The 25,324-nt window shown below is 42.0% G+C and overlaps 2 protein-coding genes across 9 annotated transcripts; one reads left to right on the top strand and one right to left on the bottom strand.

Moving 5' to 3' along the window:
* Positions 1-15,471, bottom strand: LOC100135188 (uncharacterized). 7 transcript variants are annotated; one of them, XM_031906891.1, is made up of 7 exons: positions 14,156-14,271; positions 8,986-9,028; positions 7,465-7,514; positions 6,242-6,304; positions 3,588-4,332; positions 2,119-2,500; positions 236-300 (listed from the first exon to the last, which is right to left on the bottom strand). In XM_031906891.1, exons 4-6 carry the CDS (start codon positions 6,254-6,256, stop codon positions 2,127-2,129), a joined length of 1,134 nt encoding a protein of 377 aa, XP_031762751.1. In that variant the 5' UTR covers positions 6,257-6,304; positions 7,465-7,514; positions 8,986-9,028; positions 14,156-14,271; the 3' UTR covers positions 236-300; positions 2,119-2,126.
* On the top strand, positions 15,466-21,726 carry mrps21 (mitochondrial ribosomal protein S21). 2 transcript variants are annotated; one of them, XM_012969833.2, is made up of 3 exons: positions 15,466-15,551; positions 20,301-20,393; positions 21,329-21,726. In XM_012969833.2, exons 2-3 carry the CDS (start codon positions 20,311-20,313, stop codon positions 21,507-21,509), a joined length of 264 nt encoding a protein of 87 aa, XP_012825287.1. In that variant the 5' UTR covers positions 15,466-15,551; positions 20,301-20,310; the 3' UTR covers positions 21,510-21,726. The 2 variants fall into 2 exon arrangements, with proteins under 2 accessions (XP_012825287.1, NP_001016340.1); NM_001016340.2 differs by lacking the exon at positions 15,466-15,551 and adding an exon at positions 15,564-15,590.
* Positions 21,727-25,324: the final 3,598 nt, after the last annotated feature.

Raw genomic sequence — 25,324 nt, 5'->3', positions numbered from 1 at the left:
TCACGTGGCTATCCAGGATTTTATTAAAAAAAAAAAATTAAATAACTACTCCTTTATTTAACAAAAATATAGAAGCGTGTACTATTTACATTTTGACTTTTCAAAAACACAATTATGAACTATTAACACTTGCACTCATAGAAAGGATCCAGTACATGAAGAATCGAAAAAGCAAAGTCAGATTTTAACAGAGAACTAATTGTGTTTACTAAAAAGTTTCTTTGTTTTTTTTGTTTTCTTTTTTTATTGTTGTGGTTATTTTTGTTACATTTCTTCTAGTGTTTCTTGATGGGGTTCAGCCTAGGGGGAAAAAGACAAAGATGAATTAGTCAAACGGCAAGTTCATATGGAATATAGTGTTTGATTTAGTGCACAGACAGCAGGAAAACGTTGCCTTTGTCTGTTTGCAATGCCAATGGCAGTAACACGGGACAAGGCACGGGGGCAAAAGGTAACTATAGAATTTACAGGCTGCATGATGGTGTGTTTATATAGACACTTAAGATTCTACAGTGAGAGGGTTATAAGGTAAATTTTAATCACCACAGACCTTCCAGGAAGAGCTAGGCCAAGGGGCTTTGGCACCCAAGACTTACAGATCAGTTCCACCACGAGACATTCTATGCTCCGATTACCCTCTAAGAGTGAGCCTCATAAATGTCGTGCTGAGCGTACTGCAATAACTATGTATTGTGAAACTGCCCCCCCCCCTTCTCAAAATGGATGTAACCTTAATAAAATGCATACAGAACCTTGTACCTGATTCAAAAAAGGATATAATGAATCCTTATTGGGGGCAAAACAATCCTGTTGCGTTTATTTAATGTTTAAATGGTTTTTAGTAAACTTAAAGCATGGAGATCCAAAGTACGGAAAGATCCATTATCCAAAAGACTCCAGGTCCCGAGCATTCTGGATAACAGATCCCATAACTGTAGCTGAACTACACATCGCCCTGCTATTCCATATGATATCCCTTTCTGACTCTCCACTTGGGCCAAGGTCCATTCCCAACTACAGCAGTTACTCCATAGCACATTTACCATTCAAATAGGCAGGAATTGTGATAGGAAACCAATAATGAAATGAAATTTGTTCATATATGGCAGGTGCATTAGAAAGATATTAGCAGCCCCATGGGGTTCCGACCACATACAGTGCAAGGGTGCCTTTAGGTCTGGTTCAGTCACAGTGTGCCTATTCAGGGTTTTGCCCTTGCCTGACCAATGATCAGATGACAAGGCTGTCTATGTAGTGCATGGACTGATAATCTAAGCTGCCCAGTGTTCATACTGGATTTCAGCTAGGAAAAGCAATTGTTTTGGTGTGATGGCAAGCTGATATTCTGTTGATTTAAAGATTCTATCAGCCCTCGGTATCTCCCAATGTAGGGGCACCTGTATGCAACAATAGTTCTCTACAACAAAATGACACGTTACACCAGCCCCACAGCATGTTTCTATACAATGTAAAACTGTATATTGTTTGGGTATCAGAGACTTCTCGTTTATATCAATAAATGGCACAGGGTGCTGGGTAAAGGTCCCTTCTACATTCCCAGAAACAATTAAAATGGCATAGATTATTGTAAGCATGGAATGTTCCCTGTCTGTATGTGCATGCACAGTGGGATGTATAATCTATGGTAAGCACTTTCTACTGACTGCAATAAGGGGTGGTTCACCTTTAAGTTAACTTTTAACATGTTATAATATGGCATATTCTAAGCAACTTTTCAATTCGTCTTCATTTTTTTATCTTTTATAGTTTTTTAAATTATTTGCCTACTTCTTCAGTCTCTTTCTAGCATTCAAATGGGGGGTCACTGACCCCGGCATCCAAAAAACTATTGCTCTGTGAGGCTACAAATTTATTGTACTCTCGCAAACCACTCCCTGGTTACTAAGGTAAACTGGACCATAGCAACCAGATAACTGCTGAAATTCCAAATTGGAGAGCTGCGGAACAAAAAGTATTTATCCTGACTTTAACTGTAATTACTATACAATCTGCATTTGGCACCCCTGGGAGAGGAAGACCTAAAGTCCTAATAGCCCTGCAGCTGCTCTTATATTGTAAATACAAAAGCCTCAATCGAAGATTAGTGCAGTGTTTTACCTCATAACTCAACCTGCAAAATGTTCCAGTATCAACTTCTCTCGTAGAATTCCTCCTTCATCCGTATCATCTTCGAAGGGCTCCATGTTTATTTCCTCGTGCTGAGCGTACTCCTCGTTGACTTCAATGTAGTCGCTTTCATTCATGGCAATGTTGTGAAGTATGCAGCAGACGAAAAATATTTTGCAGACTTTTTCGGGGGAGTAAAGCAAAACCCCTTTCGATTTATCCAGGCATCCGAATCGGGTTTTCAGCATTCCGAACGTACGGTCGATTATGGACCGCGTTGCAGAATGAGCATGGTTATATTTCTTCTCAGCCCTGGTTTTAGGGTTACTAACAGGAGTCATAAGCCAAGGCTTCAGGCCATACATGCTGTCACCTGCAATACACAAGTGACACAATTAAATACAATATCCCTATTACAGCAGTATAATACAGGTATGGGACCTGTTACCCACAATGCCTAGGGATCTGGGGCTTTCCACATAAGGGATTTTTCTGTAATTTGGATCTCCTTACCTTAACTTGACTGAAACATAATTTAAACATTAAAGGGGGGGGTCACCTTTAGGTTAACTTTCAGTATGTGACAGAATGGCCTACTCTTAGCAACTTTTCAACTGGTCTTCATTATTTATAGTTTTTTTAATTATTTGCCTTTCTCTTCTGACTCTTTCCAGCTTTTAAATGGGGGTCACTGACCCCAACGGCCCATAAATGATTGCTCTGTGAGACTAGTGATATTGTTACTTTTTATTACAAATCTTTCTATTTAGGCCCTCTCCTATTTATATCCAAGTCTCTTGTTCAAACCACTGCCTGGTTGCTAGATTAAACTGGACCCTAGCAACCAGCTAGCTGCTGAAATTCCAAACTGGAGAACTGCTGAATGAAAAGCTAAATAATTCAAAAACCGCAAATAATAAAAAATAAAGGCTAATTGCACATTTTCTCAAAATAGCACTCTCTACATTATACTAAAAGTTAATTTAAAGGTAAACAACCTCTTTAAAAGCAGGATTTTTTTGTCAATTATATCTTGGTTTGGGTCAAGTACAGGGTAGTGTTTTATTATTACTATGAAAAAGGGAAAAAAATAAAAATGTAATTATTTGATTAAAATTGAGTCTATGGGGGATGGCCTTCTCATAATTTGGAGCTTTCTGGATAAAGGGTTTTCAGATAATGGATCCCATACCTGTAAACAAGAGCCATGAATATTCTGTATCTGCCATCAGTTATAATTAGTGCTTAGTGATATCATTTCTGTCACATGACTCAATAAAACCTGTGTTTACCCCTGTCGTAAAATATGAGCATACTAGAAGTCACCTCAGGGTACCATGACCTGTATGGAAGCACCTATAAGGCCTATATATGGCCTTGGTGACTTCTAATCCTTATATTTCACAACAGGGGGAACATTATTTGCTTATATATGTATATAAGGTAAATTCAAACAATACCTAACAACCATCCAGATCCGAATTCCCCATTCTCAAAGCGCTGATGAAGCCCAGACTGACTTAATATGTAGGAGTCTTCAGTAGAACCAGGGAACTTGGCTACCACGTCGATGATCTTCATGTTGTTTGATACGACGACTTGCATATTCAAAGAATGGAAGTGCTTTTCATTCCGATAGATGTACTCGTTTTCGGACGGAGGCGATAAGGCAACATGGGTGCAGTCGATGGCACCGATGACATTTGGGAATCCTGCTATACTCAGGAAGGACTGTTTGACTGCCTTCAGGGAAGCTGGGTCATTAGGAAAGCTAATGTACTCTTTGTACAAGTTCACTATGGCCTGTATGACTTGGAAGAGAAATCTGCTGAAACTGGACTGCGTGATGCCGCCGGCTGTGGAGACGCTGTTCTGGAAAGAGCCGCTGGCGAAGAAGTGTAGTGCGCACAGTAACTTGACGATGCCCGGAATGGCGTGGCTTCTCTCTGTTTTGGGATTCAAGTTTTCTTTTACTTTTTCAAAAAGGGACTGAATGGCTTCGGAGGACAATCGATACCTTGCTTTAATCTCCTCTTCGTTCAGATCGAGAAGATTCACTCGATTGGGGAACTTTCTTTCATTTCGCAAGTACACGCGCCTCTTTTTCGCTGCGCTTCTCCCGCTCCTTTGCTGCTCTTTGTTCTGAGACAGGCGGCTTGTTCTTATTTTGTACAGTATTAGAAGTGGCAATTCAATATCCATTTTCTGCAATGCAAGGACATATACATTTAACACAAATCTAAAACTAAAAAGTTAATCTTTAATATCTAAGCTAACAGGTTATATGAATATTTAATCAGTGGATTTAATGGGGAGTCATGCACTAGCCTAGTTCTGGGATCCATGATATTAAATATTGCTAAAGCATGGCAAGATTCCCCCACCCACACAGAAATACCTATGCTGGAATAGTTCTATGGCATCTCTATGTACAGTATAAGCAAACAGGCTGTTCCTGCTGAATTGTGCTTAGTTTGCTGGCATAGTCTTAGGACGAAGACACATGGAGCAGTTACTTGTTGCAGCTACTAAACGTCAGAAAATCTCCTGCCATAGACAATACTTGCCTCTGCTAAAACACACGTGGAGACAATTATCAGTAAATTATCAGCCCTGTCTATTTTTGTAGTTGTGACAAGTAGCTGCTACTAGTAGCTCTGTGTGTCTTCACCCTTATAGTACCTCTCTTTAGGGCTCTGGTACACGGGGAGATTTCGCGCAAATCGCCGAAAAAGACTCGCGAGGCTTTTTCGCCGATTTCCCCAAATCGCCCCGCCGCGTCTGCCATCCCGCCGGCGACTTACATGTTCGCCGGTGGGATGGCAGGGGGAAGGCAACTCGGGGAGATTAGTCGCCCGCGAGCAGGGAGTTTTGCCGCGGGCGACTAATCTCCCCGTGTACCAGAGCCCTTACAGGTATCGGATTTGTTATCCGGAAATCTATTATCCAGAAAGCTCCAAATTAGGGAAAGGTCATCTCCCATAGACTGCACATTAATCAAATTATAACAATTTATAACAATTTTTTACAAATATTTCCTTTTTCTCTGTAATAATAAAACAGTACCTTGCACTTGATCCCACCTAAGATATAATTACCCCTTATTGGGGGCAGAACATTCCTATTGGGTTTATTTCATGGTTAAATGATTCCCTTTTCTCTGTAATAATAAAACAGTACCTGTACTTGATCCCAACTAAGATATAATTACCCCTTATTGGGGGCAGAACAGTCCTATTGGGTTTATTTCATGGTTAAATGATTCCCTTTTCTCTGTAATAATAAAACAGTACCTGTACTTGATCCCAACTAAGATATAATTACCCCTTATTGGGGGCAGAACAGCCCTATTGGGTTTATTTCATGGTTAAATGATTCCCTTTTCTCTGTAATAATAAAACAGTACCTGTACTTGATCCCAACTAAGATATAATTACCCCTTATTGGGTGCAAAACAATCCTATTGGGTTTATTTAATGTTTAAATGAGTTTTTTAGTGGATCTAAGTTATGGAGATCTAAATTACAGAAAGACCACTTATCCGGAAAGCCCCAAGCCCCGAGCATTCTGGATAACGGGTCCCATACCTGTACAGGCAAATTAAGTGGGCACTGTTTAACAGAATCTCTCTGTACATGCTATGCACAAATGTAGCCCATAGTAAGGCTATGCAGTGTTAGTAACACATAATGCCTACTGCAGAAATGACTGCCCACAAATATTACTCTCCATAAGTCTAAAGCAGAGAGTTGACACTAGTGTAGTGTTTAAATATTACACATAGCTCACATATATTATTTAGCTGGACTGCACAAAGGCCACATTACAATATATTAGTGCAAGCTGGCTAGCTCATACTGATCCACCACAAGGTACTTAATGCCCATGGGGACCAGTACCCTTTATCCCAGAGCATAAAATACAAGACTTTCCCCCAAAACAAGAAAAGATGAAAATCCCCACCCTTGGAAGTAAGAAGGTAAGTTATGGTTGCAATGAGTGCAGTGTCAGAGGGTTGTGGGTCATGGAAAGTTCCAAGTAAATTCTTTCTATGGGTTGGTCTAAATTGCCAAGGTAATGGCTGCACTATTACAGCTGGTTTTGCCGAACTCACAGCTTCAGAGGCCATTCTGTGTGAGATATGTTAGTATCGCATCTGGTCTGGGCACTATGAACTCTGTAACAGAACAAATAGAAGACAGAGCTTTACAGAAGCAAAAAACAACAAGCATTGCTATTCCTAGAGGGGCAAGGTCATTGAGTTTAGAAAATGCACTATATACAGTTTAGCAGCTCATACAGGCACTGACATAAAGTATTATCACTACCCCCTGAACCCAATGCACCCAACCTGACCCCAATAAAACAAAAATATGACATTGTTGGTGCAAATACTGTCTCCCTTTCCTGCATCACAGGAGGGGGTCAGAGCCAAAAAGACTAGTTATCCTTGAGTTTTACAACGCATATTTTTTCTTTTAGGTGCTGTTCTATAGCTGTTCAAAGCAGACTTTGGGTCAAACTCATTTTTAAACAGCTGTTAGGTTAAGGCCCCTGGGTACAGTTAAAGCAAAGCCTTAAGGTACAGGGTACTTGAAAAAGTAGAGCCATTAGTTGCAACAAGTAGACACACACTTTGGCTTATCACAATGTTACTGAACTAAAGACCAAAACGTGGCTGTTAGCACAGTGATTAATTGCAAAAATACAGTATCACTAATAATCAAGTTATTAACCGTGAAGTATCTTTCCTTTCCCCCTCACTCCCCATTATTTTAAATGGGTCGTTAAGCTTTAAGTTAACTTTTACTATGTTATAGAATGGGCGATTCTAAGCAACTTTTCAACTGGTCTTCATTATTTATTTTTTGTAGTTTTTGTATTATTTGCCTTCTTCTTCTAATTCTTTCCAGCTTTCAAATTGGGGTCACTGACCCCTGCGGCAAAAAAATGATTGCTCTGTGAGGCTACAGTTTTATTGTTACTTTACATAACATATTTTTCTATTCAGCCCCTCTCCTATAAATATATCAGTCTCTTTTTCAAACCACGCCCTGGTTGCTAGGGTAATTTGGACCCAACAACCACATAGCTGCTGAAACTCCAACCTGGAGAGCTGCTGAACAAAAATCGAAGTAATTAAAAAACTACAAGTAATAAAAAATGAAGACCAATTGCCAATTGTCTCCGAATATTACTCTATACATCATACAAAAAGTTATTCCAAAGGTGAACAACCACTTTAAGGTCTGAAAGCAAGACAACATAGCATTTGCAATGTCTGATAATTACATTTACGATTCCTTATAATTAAAACAGAAGAAGAAAGAAACTTACTCAGACAAGGAGAAAACCACATCCACCAAAATCCTCAATAAACTTGCAATCTGCAGGACGTCAACAGAATAGACACATTATTTTAATATAAGCTTGTAATATAGGCAGTAAATCAAACAATAATCTCAGTACCTGTGGTGCAATAGGGACAGCAGAGCCCAAGGCTATGGGGAGATGGGGGAATCCATGCCTGCACCTGTGCTGTCAGATACAGGTGGGGCTCTATATATATATATATATATATATATATATATATATATAGAATCACCTTCTGGTTTATTTACCAAAACATTAAAGTGTACTGATTCTGATAACAGTTTAAATGGGTTGTTCACCTTTGAGTTAATGTTTAGTATGATGTAGAGAATAACATTGCACAACTTTAGATTGACCCAGATTGGGGGAGACTTAAAGAGTTTGTTCACATTTGAGTTAAAGTTTAGTATGATGTAGAGATTGTGACAATTTGCTATTGGTCTTCATTCCTATTACTGGTAGTTTCTGAACTATTTTACTCCATGCTCCGTAGCTCTCCAGTTTGGAATTTCAGCAGTTATCTGGTTGCTAGGGTCTAGTTTACCTAAGCAACCAGGGAGTGGTTTGAGAGATTGATTGATATATGAATAGTATAGAGCAGGGGTCCTCAAACTACGGCCCCCCAAGGTCATTTACCTGGCCCAAGCCTCCGCTGCATCCTCACCCTTGGCTACTACCTGTCTGCCTCAGCGAGGTCCTTGGCACCAGTGCGTCATGATGCACTGGGGCCGAGGACCATGCTGAGGTAGACAGGTAGTAGCCAAGGGTGAGCACGCAGGGGTGCGTAGTTTGAGGATTAACTATAGTCCGGCCCCCCAACAGTCTAAGGGACTGTGAACTGGCCCCCTGTTTAAAAAGTTTCAGGACCCTTGGTATAGAGGTTGAAAGAAAGATATGTCATAAAAAGTAACAATAATAACATTTTAGCCTCACAGGGCGATAGTTTATTGGCTGCTGGGGTCAGCGACCACCATTTGAAAGCAAGAAAGAGGCAGAAGAAGGCAAATAATTCAAAAACTATAAAAGATAAAACATGAAGACCAACTGAAAAGTTGCCCATTCTATAACATATTAAAAGGTAACTTGACTTTGTTATTTCTTGGATGTTATAACTCTCTTTTCCTCTTTGGCACTATCCTTTTTTGGTTTCTGTATCTTTCTTTGTATAATTAAAATTCAATAAAAAGACAATTAAAAAAAAGTTAACTTGAAGGTGAACCACCCTTTAGATATTTATCAGTCATGTGTGTAATGCACTCTCCAACTTACCTATCGCCCGATCTGTCCAGTGCGATGGGCAAATTACACAAATAATATACTATCAGATGTTGCACAGTTAGACAGCACATCCAAGCATGGTGTAAGTCACATGCAATTTACCAAGCAGAATGCAATTCACTAAATAAAGATGTCACTAAACACTTTGTGCACTAGATGGTGCTTTGCCTCGTGTATCAGGAAACCATAGGCAACTGAGAAACTCACTGTTTGTTGACTGAAATACATTCACTGCTCCACTCCGTGCAGTCTGCAGAAACAAAGGTGGAGAAAAGAAAAATATCCATGAACACAATATGCCAAATTTTCCTATGTTCCTCTAAACAACTTTTTAATTGGTCTTCAATATTTATTTGTTACAGATTTTTTAATTATTTGCCTTCTTCTTACGACTCTTGCAGTTTTTAAATGGCGGTCACTGACCCCGGCAGCCAAAAACTATTGCTCTGTAAAGGCTACAATTTTATCGTTATTATTACTTTATTCACCCCCTCTACTATTCATATATCAGTCACTCTCTCAAACCACTTCCTGGTTGCTAAGGTAACTTGGACCCTAGCAACCAAATAACTGCTGAAACTCCAAACTGGAGAGCTGCTGAACTGAAAATGAAATGACTAAAAAAAATCTACAAAAAATAATAAAAAATGAAGACCAATAGCAACTTGTCTCAATCTCTATATCATACTAAACTTTAACTCAAATGTGAACAAGCCCTTTAAGTCTGCCCCAATCTGGGTCAATCTAAAGTTGGGCATACACTGTCAGATCCTCCTGGTTGGTGATCTTTATATGATTTGGTCACCAGTGCAGTCAGCCGAATTGCAATGATCTTATCATTTGGTCCCTGGGCCCATAACTGGATCATAATGGGGGCCTGAGAAGACCCATTGAAAGAGGAAGATGGTCCTTGCCCAATGGGATTTTCCAACCTGCCATGTACTGTATATTATCCAGATATTGTTTGGCAGGCAAATATGCTGCTGACTTGGCCTGGAGGGGCCATCTTTTATTGCCCTATGTATGGACTATTTATAAGTAGGGGCTACATTCTCTTTTGCATTAGGTTCAGCAAAATATATTGGCAGGGCCTATTCTGCATAGGGTGCCTTATTTTCTTCAGTTCTGTGTTTATTTTCATTAGTTGGGATGCTATTCTGACTGCCCTGAGTAGAAGATATTTAATCACACCATCACATAACATAAATATTTTGCCATAGAACACTATGACCTGTAAGTTATTCTAGTTTTCAAAACTCTTTTACAAATATCTGGTTGATTTAGAGTGGTGCAACTGAGCACCTATGTCAGTCAACGAGCCCCAGAGAGCCTTATTTATCTGTACAGTTCTGTTTATTTATACCAGTCCTGTCCAACTACAGGTATGGGACCTGTTATCCAGAATGCTCGGGACCTGGGGTTTTCTGGATAAAGGATCTTTCCGTAATTTGGATCTTCATAACTTAAGTCTGCTAAAAATAATTTCAATATTGAATAAACCCAATAGGCTTGTTTTGCCTCAATTAAGGATTAATTATATCTTAAGTGGGATCAAGTACAGGTACTGTTTTATTATTACAGAGAAAAGGGAATCATTTAACCATGAAATAAACCCAATAGGGCTGTTCTGCCCCAATAAGGGGTAATTATATCTTAGTTGGGATCAAGTACAGGTACGGTTTTATTATTACAGAGAAAAGGGAATCATTTAACCATGAAATAAACCCAATAGGGCTGTTCTGCCCCCAATAAGGGGTAATTATATCTTAGTTGGGATCAAGTACAGGTACTGTTTTATTATTACAGAAATAAGGAAACCATTTTTAAAAATGTTAATTATTTGATTACAATGGAGTCTATGAGAGATGGCCTTTTGCTAACTGGAACTTTCTGGATAATGGGTTTCCGGATAAAGGGTCCGATACCTGTACTGTGTTTATTTTCATTAGTTGGGATGCTATTCTGACTGCCCTGAGTAGAAGATATTTAATCGCACCATCACATAAAAGAAATATTTTTCCATCGAACACTATGATATAAGTTATTCTACTTTTCAAAACTCTATTACAAATATCTGGTTACTTTATAGTGGTGCAACTGAGCACCTATGTCAGCCAACGAGCCCCAGAGAGCCTTATTTACCTGTACAGTTGTGTTTATTTATACCAGTTCTGTCCAACTACTAGACCATTATTGGGATTTTCACAGACTTCTTGGCACAATATCATTATATATTCTGGCCCCAGCACATGCGGTATGACTGATAAATGGGCCACTATCTAGAGCTGAGGTGGCCATACACAGTCAGCCAGGCACAAGGGCTGAGCGGCCATACAGGTTTATTGCTACCTTTATATTGCTCTGCCCAAACAACCTGAACAGCAGGAAGTAAAGAGACGCCCCAAAGTTGTGCCACCGGCTACTGAAAAGTTAACCCAAAGGTGAATCAACCCAAAAATAAAATGTTACCTTATAAAAGAAAACAGAATTCTAGGCAACTTTGCAATATACCTTTATTTCAAATTTGTAATGGTTTTGTATATTTGTATATATAATTGCTATTAAAAGGGAACTCCGTCCAAACAATTAAAAAATATGGAGCCTTTTCATGAATTTTAATGTAATAATATGGTTTGGACAGTACAGTACAGTAGTCCTCTGTCCTCAGCCTGCATCCTCCCAATCCCGCCAATAAGGAAAGAAACATCACAGTGCAATGCATTGTGGGTTATGTAGATCCTGTATGCTGTCTGTAAACTGTGGAAAAGTGGTTACAATTATCAATGTTTTAGTCCCTCCTCCCCCGCCAGAAGTTTAAATAAAGAAGAAAGAGAAAACTGTTTTGCACTTGGATTTCACCATATAAAAACGATATTTATTCATACTTTTTGAAGAAAGAGATGACAGTGACAGGTATATTAGGGGTTCTTGTGTTGTGTTGGGCTCTTTAACAAATTTTGGTTCGTAAGCTGAGTTCCCCTTTAAAAGCAGTGTTGTTTGTCTTTTCCTATTCTCTGCCCTGATGGCTCTGGCATTTGAAACAATGTAACACAAGGCAGCAGACTGACAGACCTGTTTTGCTGGGGAAGACTGGGTTTTGCAACATTGTTTAAAAAGTCATAACCAAGAGTTCAGCAAATGCTGCTTTCCATAGCAATTACATTTACACATAACTTCTGAAGCACTTAACATTTTTTAAATAAATTCATATGTTTTCTTTATTAGGGAAAAAATTATTTTTGGGTTGGGTTGACATTCTTTACAAAGCAATGCAAGTCTTCACAGCCCCTCTTTAATATGAAACTTCTTCCAACTGCAAAAAAGAGTAATTAAAACATTGTGCATAACTGGTTGTAAAACAATTTTAGTGTCATGAAGTGGACTCCTCAACTTCATTTAGTAAATTCAGTAAAATGAAAACATATACTGACCTGGGCAAAGTGAAAAACCTATGAGTATTTCTGACTTACTCTGCCCTTTGCTTGTCACCAATAAAGAAACAAAATAATAAAATAGTGCCCCCCGCTGGCCAACTCATATAAAGAACTTGATTTAATGCAAACCCTTAAAAAAAGTTCTGAGCACTTTTGTAATTTAGAATAATTCAATTTTTTTCTGGTTTTCCAGGTACAGGTGTGGGATCCCTTATCCGGAAACCCGTTATCCAGAAAGGCCTTCTCCCATACACTCCATTATAAGCAAATAATTCTAAGTTTTAAAAATGATTTTCTTTTTCTCTGCAATAATAAAACAGTACCTGTACTTGATCCCAACTAAGATATAATTACCCCTTATTGGGGCAGAACAGCCCTATTGGGTTTATTTCATGGTTAAATGATTCCCTTTTCTCTGTAATAATAAAACAGTACCTGTACTTGATCCCAACTAAGATATAATTACCCCTTATTGGGGCAGAACAGCCCTATTGGGTTTATTTAATGGTTAAATGATTCCCTTTTCTCTGTAATTATAAAACAGTACCTGTACTTGATCCCAACTAAGATATAATTACCCCTTATTGGGGGCAGAACAGCCCTATTGGGTTTATTTCATGGTTAAATGATTTCCTTTTCTCTGTAATAATAAAACAGTACCTGTACTTGATCCCAACTAAGATATAATTACCCCTTATTGGGGCAGAACAGTCCTATTGGGTTTATTTAATGGTTAAATGATTCCCTTTTCTCTGTAATTATAAAACAGTACCTGTACTTGATCCCAACTAAGATATAATTACCCCTTATTGGGGGCAGAACAGCCCTATTGGGTTTATTTAATGGTTAAATGATTTCCTTTTCTCTGTAATAATAAAACAGTACCTGTACTTGATCCCAACTAAGATATAATTACCCCTTATTGGGGGCAGAACAGCCCTATTGGGTTTATTTAATGGTTAAATGATCCCCTTTTCTCTGTAATAATAAAACAGTACCTGTACTTGATCCCAACTAAGATATAATTACCCCTTATTGGGGGCAGAACAGCCCTATTGGGTTTATTTCATGGTTAAATGATTCCCTTTTCTCTGTAATAATAAAACAGTACCTGTACTTGATCCCAACAAAAATATAATTACCCCTTATTGGGGGCAGAACAGCCCTATTGGGTTTATTTAATGGTTAAATGATTCCCTTTTCTCTGTAATTAAAAAACAGTACCTGTACGTGATCCCAACTAAAATATAATTACCCCTTATTGGGGGCAGAACAGCCCTATTGGGTTTATTTAATGGTTAAATGATTCCCTTTTCTCTGTAATAATAAAACAGTGCCTGTACTTGATCCCAACTAAGATATAATAAATCCTTATAGGAGGCAATACAAGCTGATTGGGTTTTTTCAATATTTTAATGATTTTTAGCAGACTTAAGCCATGGAGATCCAAATTACAGAAAGATCCCTTATCCAGAAAACCCCAGGTCCTGAGCATTCTGAATAACAGGTCTCATACCTAAAAATGTTTACGAAGCTAATATAATGGATTTAAAACAAGTGCACTACTTGTCGTCAACTGGTTTGAGTTGGCAGAAAATGACAGTAAGGGTGAAGACACACAGACAATGCTGATCATTTATTGATATTGTGTCTACATGTGTTTTAGCAGAGGCAATTCTCAGTATTGTCTATGGCAGGGTATTTTCTGGAGTTTAGTAGCCTTGAAAAAGTAGCTGCTACTAGTAGCCCAGTGTGTCTTCACCCTAAGAAGAAGACAGTGATGCTGCTCCGCTCAGAAGATTCAGTGAGTGAGCAGGGTTCAGTAATCAGATGTTTCTGTGGTAACTACTAAAGGTGTCCATACAAGGGCAGATTTTACTAGCAGATTTTAGCTGCCATTTCTGCCCCTTCAGTCCAAGTCGAAGCTATTCTGACAGACCTACCTTAGCGATATTTTGTCCAATAATTGTTCAGATATCGATTGGGCAGGCTTAAAAACCCCATTGGGAGCTGATGCAATCCTCTCTCAGAAGGCTTGTATCCCAACTGTTGTAAACAGAGAGCATGGCCCTAGGGTCAGATCTGCCCAATGTAGCCCTCCTCAAGTTATGCATATTGGGGAAAGCTCTGGTCCCCAGACAAAAGGATCTTTTAATGTACTGCCAGCTTTAGCAGAGCAACATCACCACTTAAACTGTCTCGGAATCTGAAGCTTAAAGGGGTGGTTCACCTTGGTCTTCATTATATATCCGTTATTGTTTTTTAATTATTTGCCTTCTTTGCAGCTTTCACAGGGGTCACTGACCCCAGCAGCCAAAAACTATTGCTCTGTGCGGCTACAGTTTTATTGTTAATTTTTATAACTTCTTTCTATTCAGATCCTCTCCTATTCATTTTTCAGTCACTCATTCAAACCCCTCCCTGGTTGCTAAGGTAAATTGAACCCTAGCAACAAGACAGCTGCTGATATTCCAAACAGGAGAGCTGATGAAGAAAAAGTGAAATCATTAAAAAAATACAAATGAAGACCAATTGCATATGATCTTGGAATATTACTCTACACTAAAAGTTAACAAAGGTGAACAACCCCTTTAATGATATTAATAATACAGGGAGAAAAAAATATATTGTCTTAAACTGTTCAGATGAATCTAAACAATCCAAAGGCAGCAGAAATGCCAATTTAGCCCCACAGCATACAACATGGCCATATTAAAGAAATGGAGGCTTTTGTGAATTTGATTAACCTACATAGCTTTACTTTGCTGCACTGTTGTTAAGCCCCGCCCCCCCATACCTGAGGCATTTCTATACTGTATAATGTGACGCAAAAACTCCCGGCATGCTCGGCGGCCAGGTGTTGCGAGTACCTTTATAAAGGAGCCAGTACAAAGTGTGACAGCCCCCACCTCAGGTGCCCCTCATTCCCAAGGCAGTGTGGGATATTGCCTGCTGAGGCCCGGCCCTTACGCACCACCATTGCGACACCCCCAAACGTTTCATTGCGAGTCCCCCCCACACCTGCCTGAGTAGAGTAGATAAAAGAATTGCGATTTCTACACAGAAAGAGCACCGCAGGCAGCCGCGGCCTATGTGCAGGGAGCCGCTCCATCCTTATAACGTACCTGCACCGCCGCCTCCGTTTAACGGGACGCTTTGGGCGGGCTTATCCCCCGGGGCGCGGTATGCAAATGAGCAGGAGGCCGCTCCGACCCGATTACCCGCCAGCCAAGGCAATTGTTATCCCACTAGCGCGAAGAATGGGGTGGGCGGGGCTAGCTGGGGGCGGGGCCCAGACTACACGTGACTGGTGACGCGCCTTCGGAAGAAGTGACAGGGGTGAGTGCTCTGAAGGAGGAGAGGGGAGTAGGGCAGCGGGTAAGTGCAGGCTATGGGAGGTGGGTGATTATAGGCTTTGCTATATACAATAATGGCAATCTGGCGGTGTCTGCCTTAGACTCCCTATTCTCTGTTTGTCAGTGTCACCTTCTATACTACAATCCCCATCGTACGTTGCGTGTGGCCTTCAGCTCCCGTCATGCTTTGGTGCTCGCTGTGTAAAGGCATGGGAGAGCAAAGCATTGTGGGATTGGCAGTGCTTGGGACAAGCTGGACATGTTCTGTGAGGGGGGACAATGAGATCACGTGATTACGCTTTTAGTAGTATTCCTGCAATGCTGGGTTACTGTGCGGAGCCTCCCGGCTTGCCTCAGCTGGGGGTCACTGTTACTAAGCAAATGATAACCTTCACAGGGTTTCAGTTGTTGCATAATCATTTTATGTATAGAGAGATTACAGTACATGAGAATATATATATACATACATACATACACACACACGGGGTTAAGATAATAATAGCTAAATACAAAGGGGCACATTCATTAAAGTACAACAGGTCCGATTACAAAAAAAATTCACATTTTTTCTAAAGTTTACAACTTTTGGTATTTTCTGTGATATTTTAGTTAATTTGCGCGACTTTTTTGTACTTTGCGACAATTTGTGTGACAAAATTGTATTTGTCGCAACGAGTACGAAAGTTTCGGATTCATTCAAGTTTCGGTATCGTGACTTTCCTTGGGCCGGGTTGGAGCTGCAGAGTGCCATTGAGCCCTATGGGAGACTTTCCTTGGGCCGGGTTGGAGCTGCAGAGTGCCATTGAGCCCTATGGGAGACTTTCCTTGGGCCGGGTTGGAGCTGCAGAGTGCCATTGAGCCCTATGGGAGACTTTCCTTGGGCCGGGTTGGAGCTGCAGAGTGCCATTGAGCCCTATGGGAGACTTTCCTTGGGCCGGGTTGGAGCTGCAGAGTGCCATTGAGCCCTATGGGAGGCTTTCCTTGGGCCGGGTTGGAGCTGCAGAGTGCCATTGAGCCCTATGGGAGACTTTGCTTGGGCCGGGTTGGAGCTGCAGAGTGCCATTGAGCCCTATGGGAGACTTTCCTTGGGTCGGGTTGGAGCTGCAGAGTGCCATTGAGCCCTATGGGAGACTTTCCTTGGGCCGGGTTGGAGCTGCAGAGTGCCATTGAGCCCTATGGGAGACTTTGCTTGGGCCGGGTTGGAGCTGCAGAGTGCCATTGAGCCCTATGGGAGACTTTCCTTGGGTCGGGTTGGAGCTGCATAGTGCCATTGAGCCCTATGGGAGACTTTCCTTGGGCCGGGTTGGAGCTGCAGAGTGCCATTGAGCCCTATGGGAGACTTTCCTTGGGCCGGGTTGGAGCTGCAGAGTGCCATTGAGCCCTATGGGAGACTTTCCTTGGGTCGGGTTGGAGCTGCAGAGTGCCATTGAGCCCTATGGGAGACTTTCCTTGGGCCGGGTTGGAGCTGCAGAGTGCCATTGAGCCCTATGGGAGACTTTCCTTGGGCCGGGTTGGAGCTGCAGAGTGCCATTGAGCCCTATGGGAGACTTTCCTTGGGCCGGGTTGGAGCTGCAGAGTGCCATTGAGCCCTATGGGAGACTTTCCTTGGGTCGGGTTGGAGCTGCAGAGTGCCATTGAGCCCTATGGGAGGCTTTCCTTGGGCCGGGTTGGAGCTGCAGAGTGCCATTGAGCCCTATGGGAGGCTTTCCTTGGGCCGGGTTGAAGCTGCAGAGTGCCATTGAGCCCTATGGGAGGCTTTCCTTGGGTCGGGTTGGAGCTGCAGAGTGCCATTGAGCCCTATGGGAGACTTTCCTTGGGTCGGGTTGGAGCTGCAGAGTGCCATTGAGCCCTATGGGAGGCTTTCCTTGGGCCGGGTTGAAGCTGCAGAGTGCCATTGAGCCCTATGGGAGACTTTCCTTGGGTCGGGTTGGAGCTGCAGAGTGCCATTGAGCCCTATGGGAGACTTTCCTTGGGCCGGGTTGGAGCGGCAGAGTGCCATTGAGCCCTATGGGAGACTTTCCTCGGGCCGGGTTGGAGCTGCAGGGTGCCATTGAGCCCTATGGGAGACTTTCCTTGGGCCGGGTTGGAGCTGCAGAGTGCCATTGAGCCCTATGGGAGACTTTCCTTGGGCCAGGTTGGAGCTGCAGGGTGCCATTGAGCCCTATGGGAGGCTTCCCTTGGGCCGGGTTGGAGCTGCAGAGTGCCATTGAGCCCTATGGGAGGCTTTCCTTGGGCCGGGTTGGAGCTGCAGAGTGCCATTGAGCCCTATGGGAGGCTTCCCTTGGGCCGGGTTGGAGCTGCAGAGTGCCATTGAGCCCTATGGGAGGCTTCCCTTGGGCCGGGTTGGAGCTGCAGAGTGCCATTGAGCCCTATGGGAGGCTTTCCTTGGGCCGGGTTGGAGCTGCAGAGTGCCATTGAGCCCTATGGGAGACTTTCCTTGGGCCAGCTTGGAGCTGCAGAGTGCCATTGAGCCCCCTGGGAGACTTTCCTTGGGCCGGGTTGGAGCTGCAGAGTGCCATTGAGCCCTATGGGAGACTTTCCTTGGGCCGGGTTGGAGCTGCAGAGTGCCATTGAGCCCTATGGGAGGCTTCCCTTAGGCCGGGTTGGAGCTGCAGAGTGCCATTGAGCCCTATGGGAGGCTTTCCTTGGGCCGGGTTGGAGCTGCAGAGTGCCATTGAGCCCTATGGGAGACTTTCCTTGGGTCGGGTTGGAGCTGCAGAGTGCCATTGAGCCCTATGGGAGGCTTTCCTTGGGTCGGGTTGGAGCTGCAGAGTGCCATTGAGTCCTATGGTAGGCTTTCCTTGGGCCGGGTTGGAGCTGCAGAGTGCCATTGAGCCCTATGGGAGGCTTTCCTTGGGCCGGGTTGGAGCTGCAGAGTGCCATTGAGCCCTATGGGAGGCTTTCCTTGGGCCGGGTTGGAGCTGCAGAGTGCCATTGAGCCCTATGGGAGGCTTTCCTTGGGCCGGGTTGGAGCTGCAGAGTGCCATTGAGCCCTATGGGAGACTTTCCTTGGGCCGGGTTGGAGCTGCAGGGTGCCATTGAGCCCTATGGGAGACTTTCCTTGGGCCAGGTTGGAGCTGCAGAGTGCCATTGAGCCCTATGGGAGACTTTCCTTGGGCCAGGTTGGAGCTGCAGAGTGCCATTGAGCCCTATGGGAGACTTTCCTTGGGCCAGGTTGGAGCTGCAGAGTGCCATTGAGCCCTATGGGAGACTTTCCTTGGGTCGGGTTGGAGCTGCAGAGTGCCATTGAGCCCTATGGGAGACTTTCCTTGGGCCAGGTTGGAGCTGCAGAGTGCCATTGAGCCCTATGGGAGACTTTCCTTGGGCCAGGTTGGAGCTGCAGAGTGCCATTGAGCCCTATGGGAGACTTTCCTTGGGTCAGGTTGGAGCTGCAGAGTGCCATTGAGCCCTATGGGAGGCTTTCCTTGGGTCGGGTTGGAGCTGCAGAGTGCCATTGGGAGGCTTCCAAAATCATGCACAGAAAGTTCAAAGTCAGAAAGGTTTTTGCGCCTTTTACGATCGTTCGGATACAAAAATTGCTTTCAGATCATACCACAATATTTTCATACAAGCACGCTGTGACTTTTTGCAAAATTAACGCACATCAGGAATTTTTGTATTTAATGCGAATTTTCACAAATCGCACTTGTAATTTGTACTTTAATGAATCTGGCCCAAAGTATAACAATAAATACAAGGTACAGTTGCAATAAGTTAAAAGTCAAAGATACAAGAGGATGGTGGTCCCTGCTTACAATCTAGACACACACACACACTTCTTATTTAAAAAGATAGTTTATAAATTGGGATTATGAGGAGTACATGATAAAAGATAAGGCAGCAAAATCGCACAGACATTTATGAAATGTATTTTTTTTTTCTCAAACGCCATTAAAGAAGAAGGAAAGGCTAAGTCACTTGGGGGTGCCAAAATGTTAGGCACCCCCAAGTGACTTAGATCACTTACCTTGTACCCCGGGCTGGTGCCCCTGTTAGGAGAAAAAAGCACCAGCCCAGGGTACCTGTAGGAAGCGTTTCCTTCTTCCTTTTTCTTTTGCCGGCGAAATCCGTGGGCCGGCGCTTGCACAGTAGAGTGAAAAGCCGACTTTCTTGTTTAAGTTCGGCTTTTCACCCTACTGTGCATGCGCGAGCAAGTGAATAGAAAGTAGGAAGTGCTCGCTGCTACCCCGGGCTGGTGCTGTTCTCTCCGTACAGGGGCACCAGCCCGGGGTAAATGGTAAGCGATCTAAGTCACTTGGGGGTGCCTAACATTTTGGCACCCCCAAGTGACTTAGCCTTTCCTTCTCCTTTAAGCTTTGGTCACTAGCTATAATATACAATAATACCTGTGATATGTCTTTAGTGTACATTAAATGACCAAGAAGTATCTGGGCATCTACCTAACATCTTACTTTGAAGGATTACCCACCATATGTAATAAAAGGAGCAAAGTTTGCCCAGGAGCAGTAACCCATAGCAACTAATAAGATGCCTGCTTTCAAACAAGTGACCTGTAAATGTTACCTTGTGATTGGTTGCTATAGGTGATTAGAGGTGTAGACACACTTGTAGAGTGTCCAGATACTTTTGACTATAGTGTATCATCAGTTCAGTCACTTAAACTGAATTTTGTTGTTTAGCAGTAATGTGTAGGGCTCTGTTATACATAGAGAAAATGCCTTTAGGCTATGCTGCTACTAACTTTTTTTTTTGTTTTTACTTCCTTTCCTAGTGCTGCTGGGATGGCGAACCATCTGAAGTTTATTGCTCGCACTGTCATGGTCCCCAGTGGAAATGTGGACATGGCTTACAAGATGCTGAACAGGTGATGTAACGCACAGTTTGCTATTCAGCAGCCCCAACACACAAATTAATGCAGTCATGCAGACAGGGAATATTATATGTACATTCCCTTACTTTTTACATTCCCTTACTTTTTATTGTCACTTCAATTAGTATTCAACATTTGTGACTGAGATTGCAACATCAGTGACTGAGAATGTCCAAATGCAATACCGCACAATTGATTTGTTAGTACATTATTGAATCAATATTTTTTGCTTTAGCAGAGTAATAATATAAATATACCAAACTCTACGTAAAAAATATCTGTCCACTACAGTTTGGCAGAAAATTGCTGAAGGTGCAAGCTGCTCATTACTTATTCAGTCCTTCACTGTTTACTGACATTAAAGGGGAAGCAAAATGTGTTAAAGGGCCCCACACAACACAGGAACCCCTCATATACCTATCAATGTAATTTGTTCCTTCAAAAAATATAAATTAATATCATTTTTATATGCTGAAATCCAGCTGCAAAACAGTTCTTCATCATATTAAATCCTGGCAGGGGAGGAGGGACTTAAACACTGATGTTACAGATTGTAACAATGTCTCCACAGCTTACAGACAGCATGCTGGAACTACAAAACCCACAATGCACTCCACTGCGATGTTGCTTTTTTTTATTGAAATCATGTTTGCAGAGAATTGTAGGATTTGGAGGATGCAGGCTGAGGACAGGCGACTACTGTTACATTGTATTTGTGTCTCGAAGTAGTCAGCCAGATCAGCAGGGGAACAGGGGGCGGGGCTTAGGGAACTGTTTCAAACCATATGATTGCACTAAAGATCATGAATATTTTTTAAGATATTGCAAAGTTATTAAAATGATGTATTCATTTCAAAAAAGCTTGTTGTGTTTGGGTGGAGTTCCCCTTTAAATAGTGATTTTGCCAATTCTACATCTTATCCAAACAGGATTCTGACTGTGGATGGCATCGTAGATGAAGCAAGGCGGAGGCGATATTACGAGAAGCCTTGTAATAAGAGACGGAGAGAGAATTATGAGAACTGTCGCCGGATCTATAACTCTGAGATGGCAGGCAAGGTCTCCTTCCTCATGAGGAAGAATCGCCAGGATCCTTGGCCTGGGTGTTAAGATAAGGGCACGGTGTGGACCATTCTATTCAGTGGCCCCGAAGGACAATACTGTTTATATTATTGTATTATATAAAAAGATGTTATCGACGTTGAAAGCAACACTGTTATTAATATTCTCAAGGGATCCATTGCTGGAACACTGATACTTTTTACCTCCTTGGGATCAAATAAAGAAAAACAGGTGTTAAGATCCTGAATAAATGAATTTTCATGTGCTTCTGTGCTGTTTGTCTCTTGATACCCTGTGTGAGGACCTGGACATGGGACATAACTTGCACATAGATAACAGTGTATTAGGCAGCACAGAAATAAATAGCTCACTTTATACAGATTATCACATAGATGACCCAGCTCTAATTCTGCCAGATAGAAACTTAACATCCTCCCTACCAGCACTACTAAATATTGTTTCTGCTAGCTGTTAATATACTTCTTCAAAAAGAGTTATTTGCCTTAATTTACAGTTGCAGCTGAGCACCAGAACACAAACTTGTTCCAGTCCATATTAATCAGACTTGTCTCACTCTTGTAAAATAAGGCACATGCCTACTTGTACAGGGACAGGTCATTTAACACAATGTGTTGCAAAGGACCAATCCGGGTTCACCTTTACAGTTTTCTGACTGATCATTTCAAGGGCTATATTTAGCCATAAATAGCATTGAACTACATATTGAACCGATGGCACATTATTTATTTATCAGAGCCATATGCCAAACTAATTATATCTGGGAGCTTTGCTGAGTACTGCCACAGCTACTAAACATCTTTACTAACATTACATCATTGTACATAATACAGCATAATATTGCTAATAACATTATATAATTATATTATTATACTGTATGTCTACACTACACTTACATACGTGATTCCGTATACAGTTTTTACTTGCGGACAGGCTCAAACTCGGATTCAAAATAGGCCCTGGCATTTAAAGTACTCACAGGTCCAGACAGCACCAAGCAGCCCACTTAATAGTGACTGTCTATGGCAGCCCCTCAGGCATTTGCCAGAATCCACAGATTGCCAGTCTGGGTCTGCTTGTAGCGAGCCTATGTCCTATACCGACCAACACTAGCATCTGTTTTGATTGTTTAATTTTCTGGCGTTGTTCTTGATTACTGTATATGAATTAAATTATATGGCAGAATATATTAGCAGTGATGTGGCTGATATACTATTAAATACTGCAGAATTTTGTAAGCCCTCTGTATAATGCTTTAGGAATAGGAATTGCTCTCCTGTAACAACAAAGGGACACATTCACATTTGCAACATAGCCATAATATCAACAAACTAGAAGTAAATTATGGTTGGTTTCATGCAGTTAGACTAACAAGGTACACATCTAGGTTGTTATGGTTTACTGCAGCAGTTAAGGCTGATGCCACACGTGGCGTTTTTACGCTGCATTTTTTCTCAGCCTAAAAACGCCGCACAAGCCACACAGCCCCTGACTATGGCGTTTTTCAGCCTAGTACTGATGAGGTAGCAAATCCCGTTTCCATGGTGCTAATAGTGCAAAATAGTAAAAAACGCCGTGTATTTCAGCTAGGTCTGGTAGCTTGCTTTGCAAATACTGGCGTATTTCAGCCAACGCTTGAAAAATCCATGGTGGGCCGTTTTCTAGCGTATTTACGCTTTGTGTGGTTTGCCTCGAGTCTTTTCAAGTTATTTCTATGGATGATGATATCGTGCGTTTTTCAGCCGCCGAGAGAATTCGAAAATATGCAACGTAAAAACGCCACTTGTGGCATCAGCCTAAGTTGATACTAGTAAATTAAACCCACTGGGTCTTTGCCTTGTGAATCTTATTGTGAACCAGTGGCTGTACAATACACAAATTAACAAATATGACAGATTAGGTGGATTACAGCAAATTGCCATCGGCTGGAGATTTAGAATTGTAAAGTGCAATAATGTTGCAACATGATATTGATATTGCAACTTGAAAAGTAATATCACATAGATTAATCAGTAGATCTCTTGAGCAGAGCGTAATACTACCAAGAGCTCAGACTATGCTTTTGGTTCTCTCTATTAATCATAATTTTTAATAAAACAAAAAACAGGAATTTTGTGGTTTGTTTAAAGGAGAACATAAACCTGCTTTATACCTTGACTCCTTACAGAGGCCTTTCTCCCAAACCGCATTACTGGGAACCCCTTAACTGCCCTATTTTTTATACCTGTTCTAAAAAAAAAAAAGATAATAAAAAAACAACAAAACACAAATACAAGAGTATTGTAGAAATGATACCTATATTGTCTAACAATAAAAATACATTGCAAGCTTTTGGAGCTCTAAGGCCCTTTCATCAGGCAAAATACTCTTGTATATGTGTTTTGTTGGTTTTTTATTATTATTTTTGACACTGGCTAACAAGGTACTACAGTTTTTGTTTTGTAAAAATAAAAGAGTAACAAAGTGGGGTTGGTGAGCACTACCTTGTGCCATTTTGGAACCTCTTTTCTACAATCTCCTGACAGGAACATGCACAGTTGAAGCCAGGGGTGTTCCTAACCTGTGATGCTCTGAAGTGGATTTCCCAATTCCAGCAGAATGTGTGCAGAGATCCCAATAAAAAAGAACATTTCTTAGCACAATTGCTGGATTTGAGTTCCACCTGTTACAGTTTTGTGTTGTTGCAATGTATTTGGCTCCTGGGCAACGGAGCTTACAAATCTAAACACCATTGCAATCACTGAACATTTTTGCACAAGATTGGGAAGTATTTTCTAAACTTTTCCAAATTCCATCCTCCCCCGTGCTTATTTAGCTTTGGAGTAGGTCAAGTGGGTGCATTGCTAGAGCAATCACAGCCTAATTGCAGTCTCAACCTGAAACACTATTTTTCTCTACGTATTTTGTTTACGTTTAGAGAAGTATAATGCACTAGCACATTCAATAGCTACTCCTCGGCCTGGAGTAGCTATTGATGCAGAGGAGGGAGAGTGTTTTCAGGGATAGATTTATAAACCATTCTGAGCAATTCCATGTAGGCAATAGTTGTATCTGTATTCGCACCACTTTAATGTAGTTTGTCATCGTATAATGAAGCAAAAGATAGGGACAGCCCAGTGTTTCTAAACTTTGAGTTTCAAATAAGGCACCACTTAGGGCAAGATTCATTAAAGTAAAAATCCAAATCAAGAAATCCGATAGTTTCTGATGTTGGCAAAAGTCACAAAAAATTCCGTTCGTTTGAATATGAAGATTTCGTACTTACGATACGAAAGTTCCGAAATTTTCATATTGAAACGATTGTTTGCGAATTGTGATCCGATAGTCACGAAATTTTCGTATCCGAACAATTGTAAATGGCGGTAAAACCTGACTTTGAACCTTCTGTGCATGTTTTTGGAAGCCTCCCATAGGACTCAATGGCACTCTGCAGCTCCAACCTGGCCCAAGGAAAGTCTCCCATAGGGCTCAATGGCACTCTGCAGCTCCAACCCGGCCCAAGGAAAGTCTCCCATAGGGCTCAATGGCACTCTGCAGCTCCAACCCGGCCCAAGGAAAGTCTCCCATAGGGCTCAATGGCACTCTGCAGCTCCAACCCGGCCCAAGGAAAGTCTCCCATAGGGCTCAATGGCACTCTGCAGCCCCAACCCGGCCCAAGGAAAGTCTCCCATAGGGCTCAATGGCACTCTGCAGCTCCAACCCGGCCCAAGGAAAGTCTCCCATAGGGCTCAATGGCACTCTGCAGCTCCAACCCGGCCCAAGGAAAGTCTCCCATAGGGCTCAATGGCACTCTGCAGCTCCAACCCGGCCCAAGGAAAGTCTCCCATAGGGCTCAATGGCACTCT

Source organism: Xenopus tropicalis, chromosome 8 (genome assembly GCF_000004195.4).
Source record: "Xenopus tropicalis strain Nigerian chromosome 8, UCB_Xtro_10.0, whole genome shotgun sequence".
Lineage (NCBI taxonomy): Eukaryota > Metazoa > Chordata > Amphibia > Anura > Pipidae > Xenopus > Xenopus tropicalis.
Note: the sequence above shows the minus strand (reverse complement) of the source record. Positions and strands in the feature narration are given on the sequence as shown.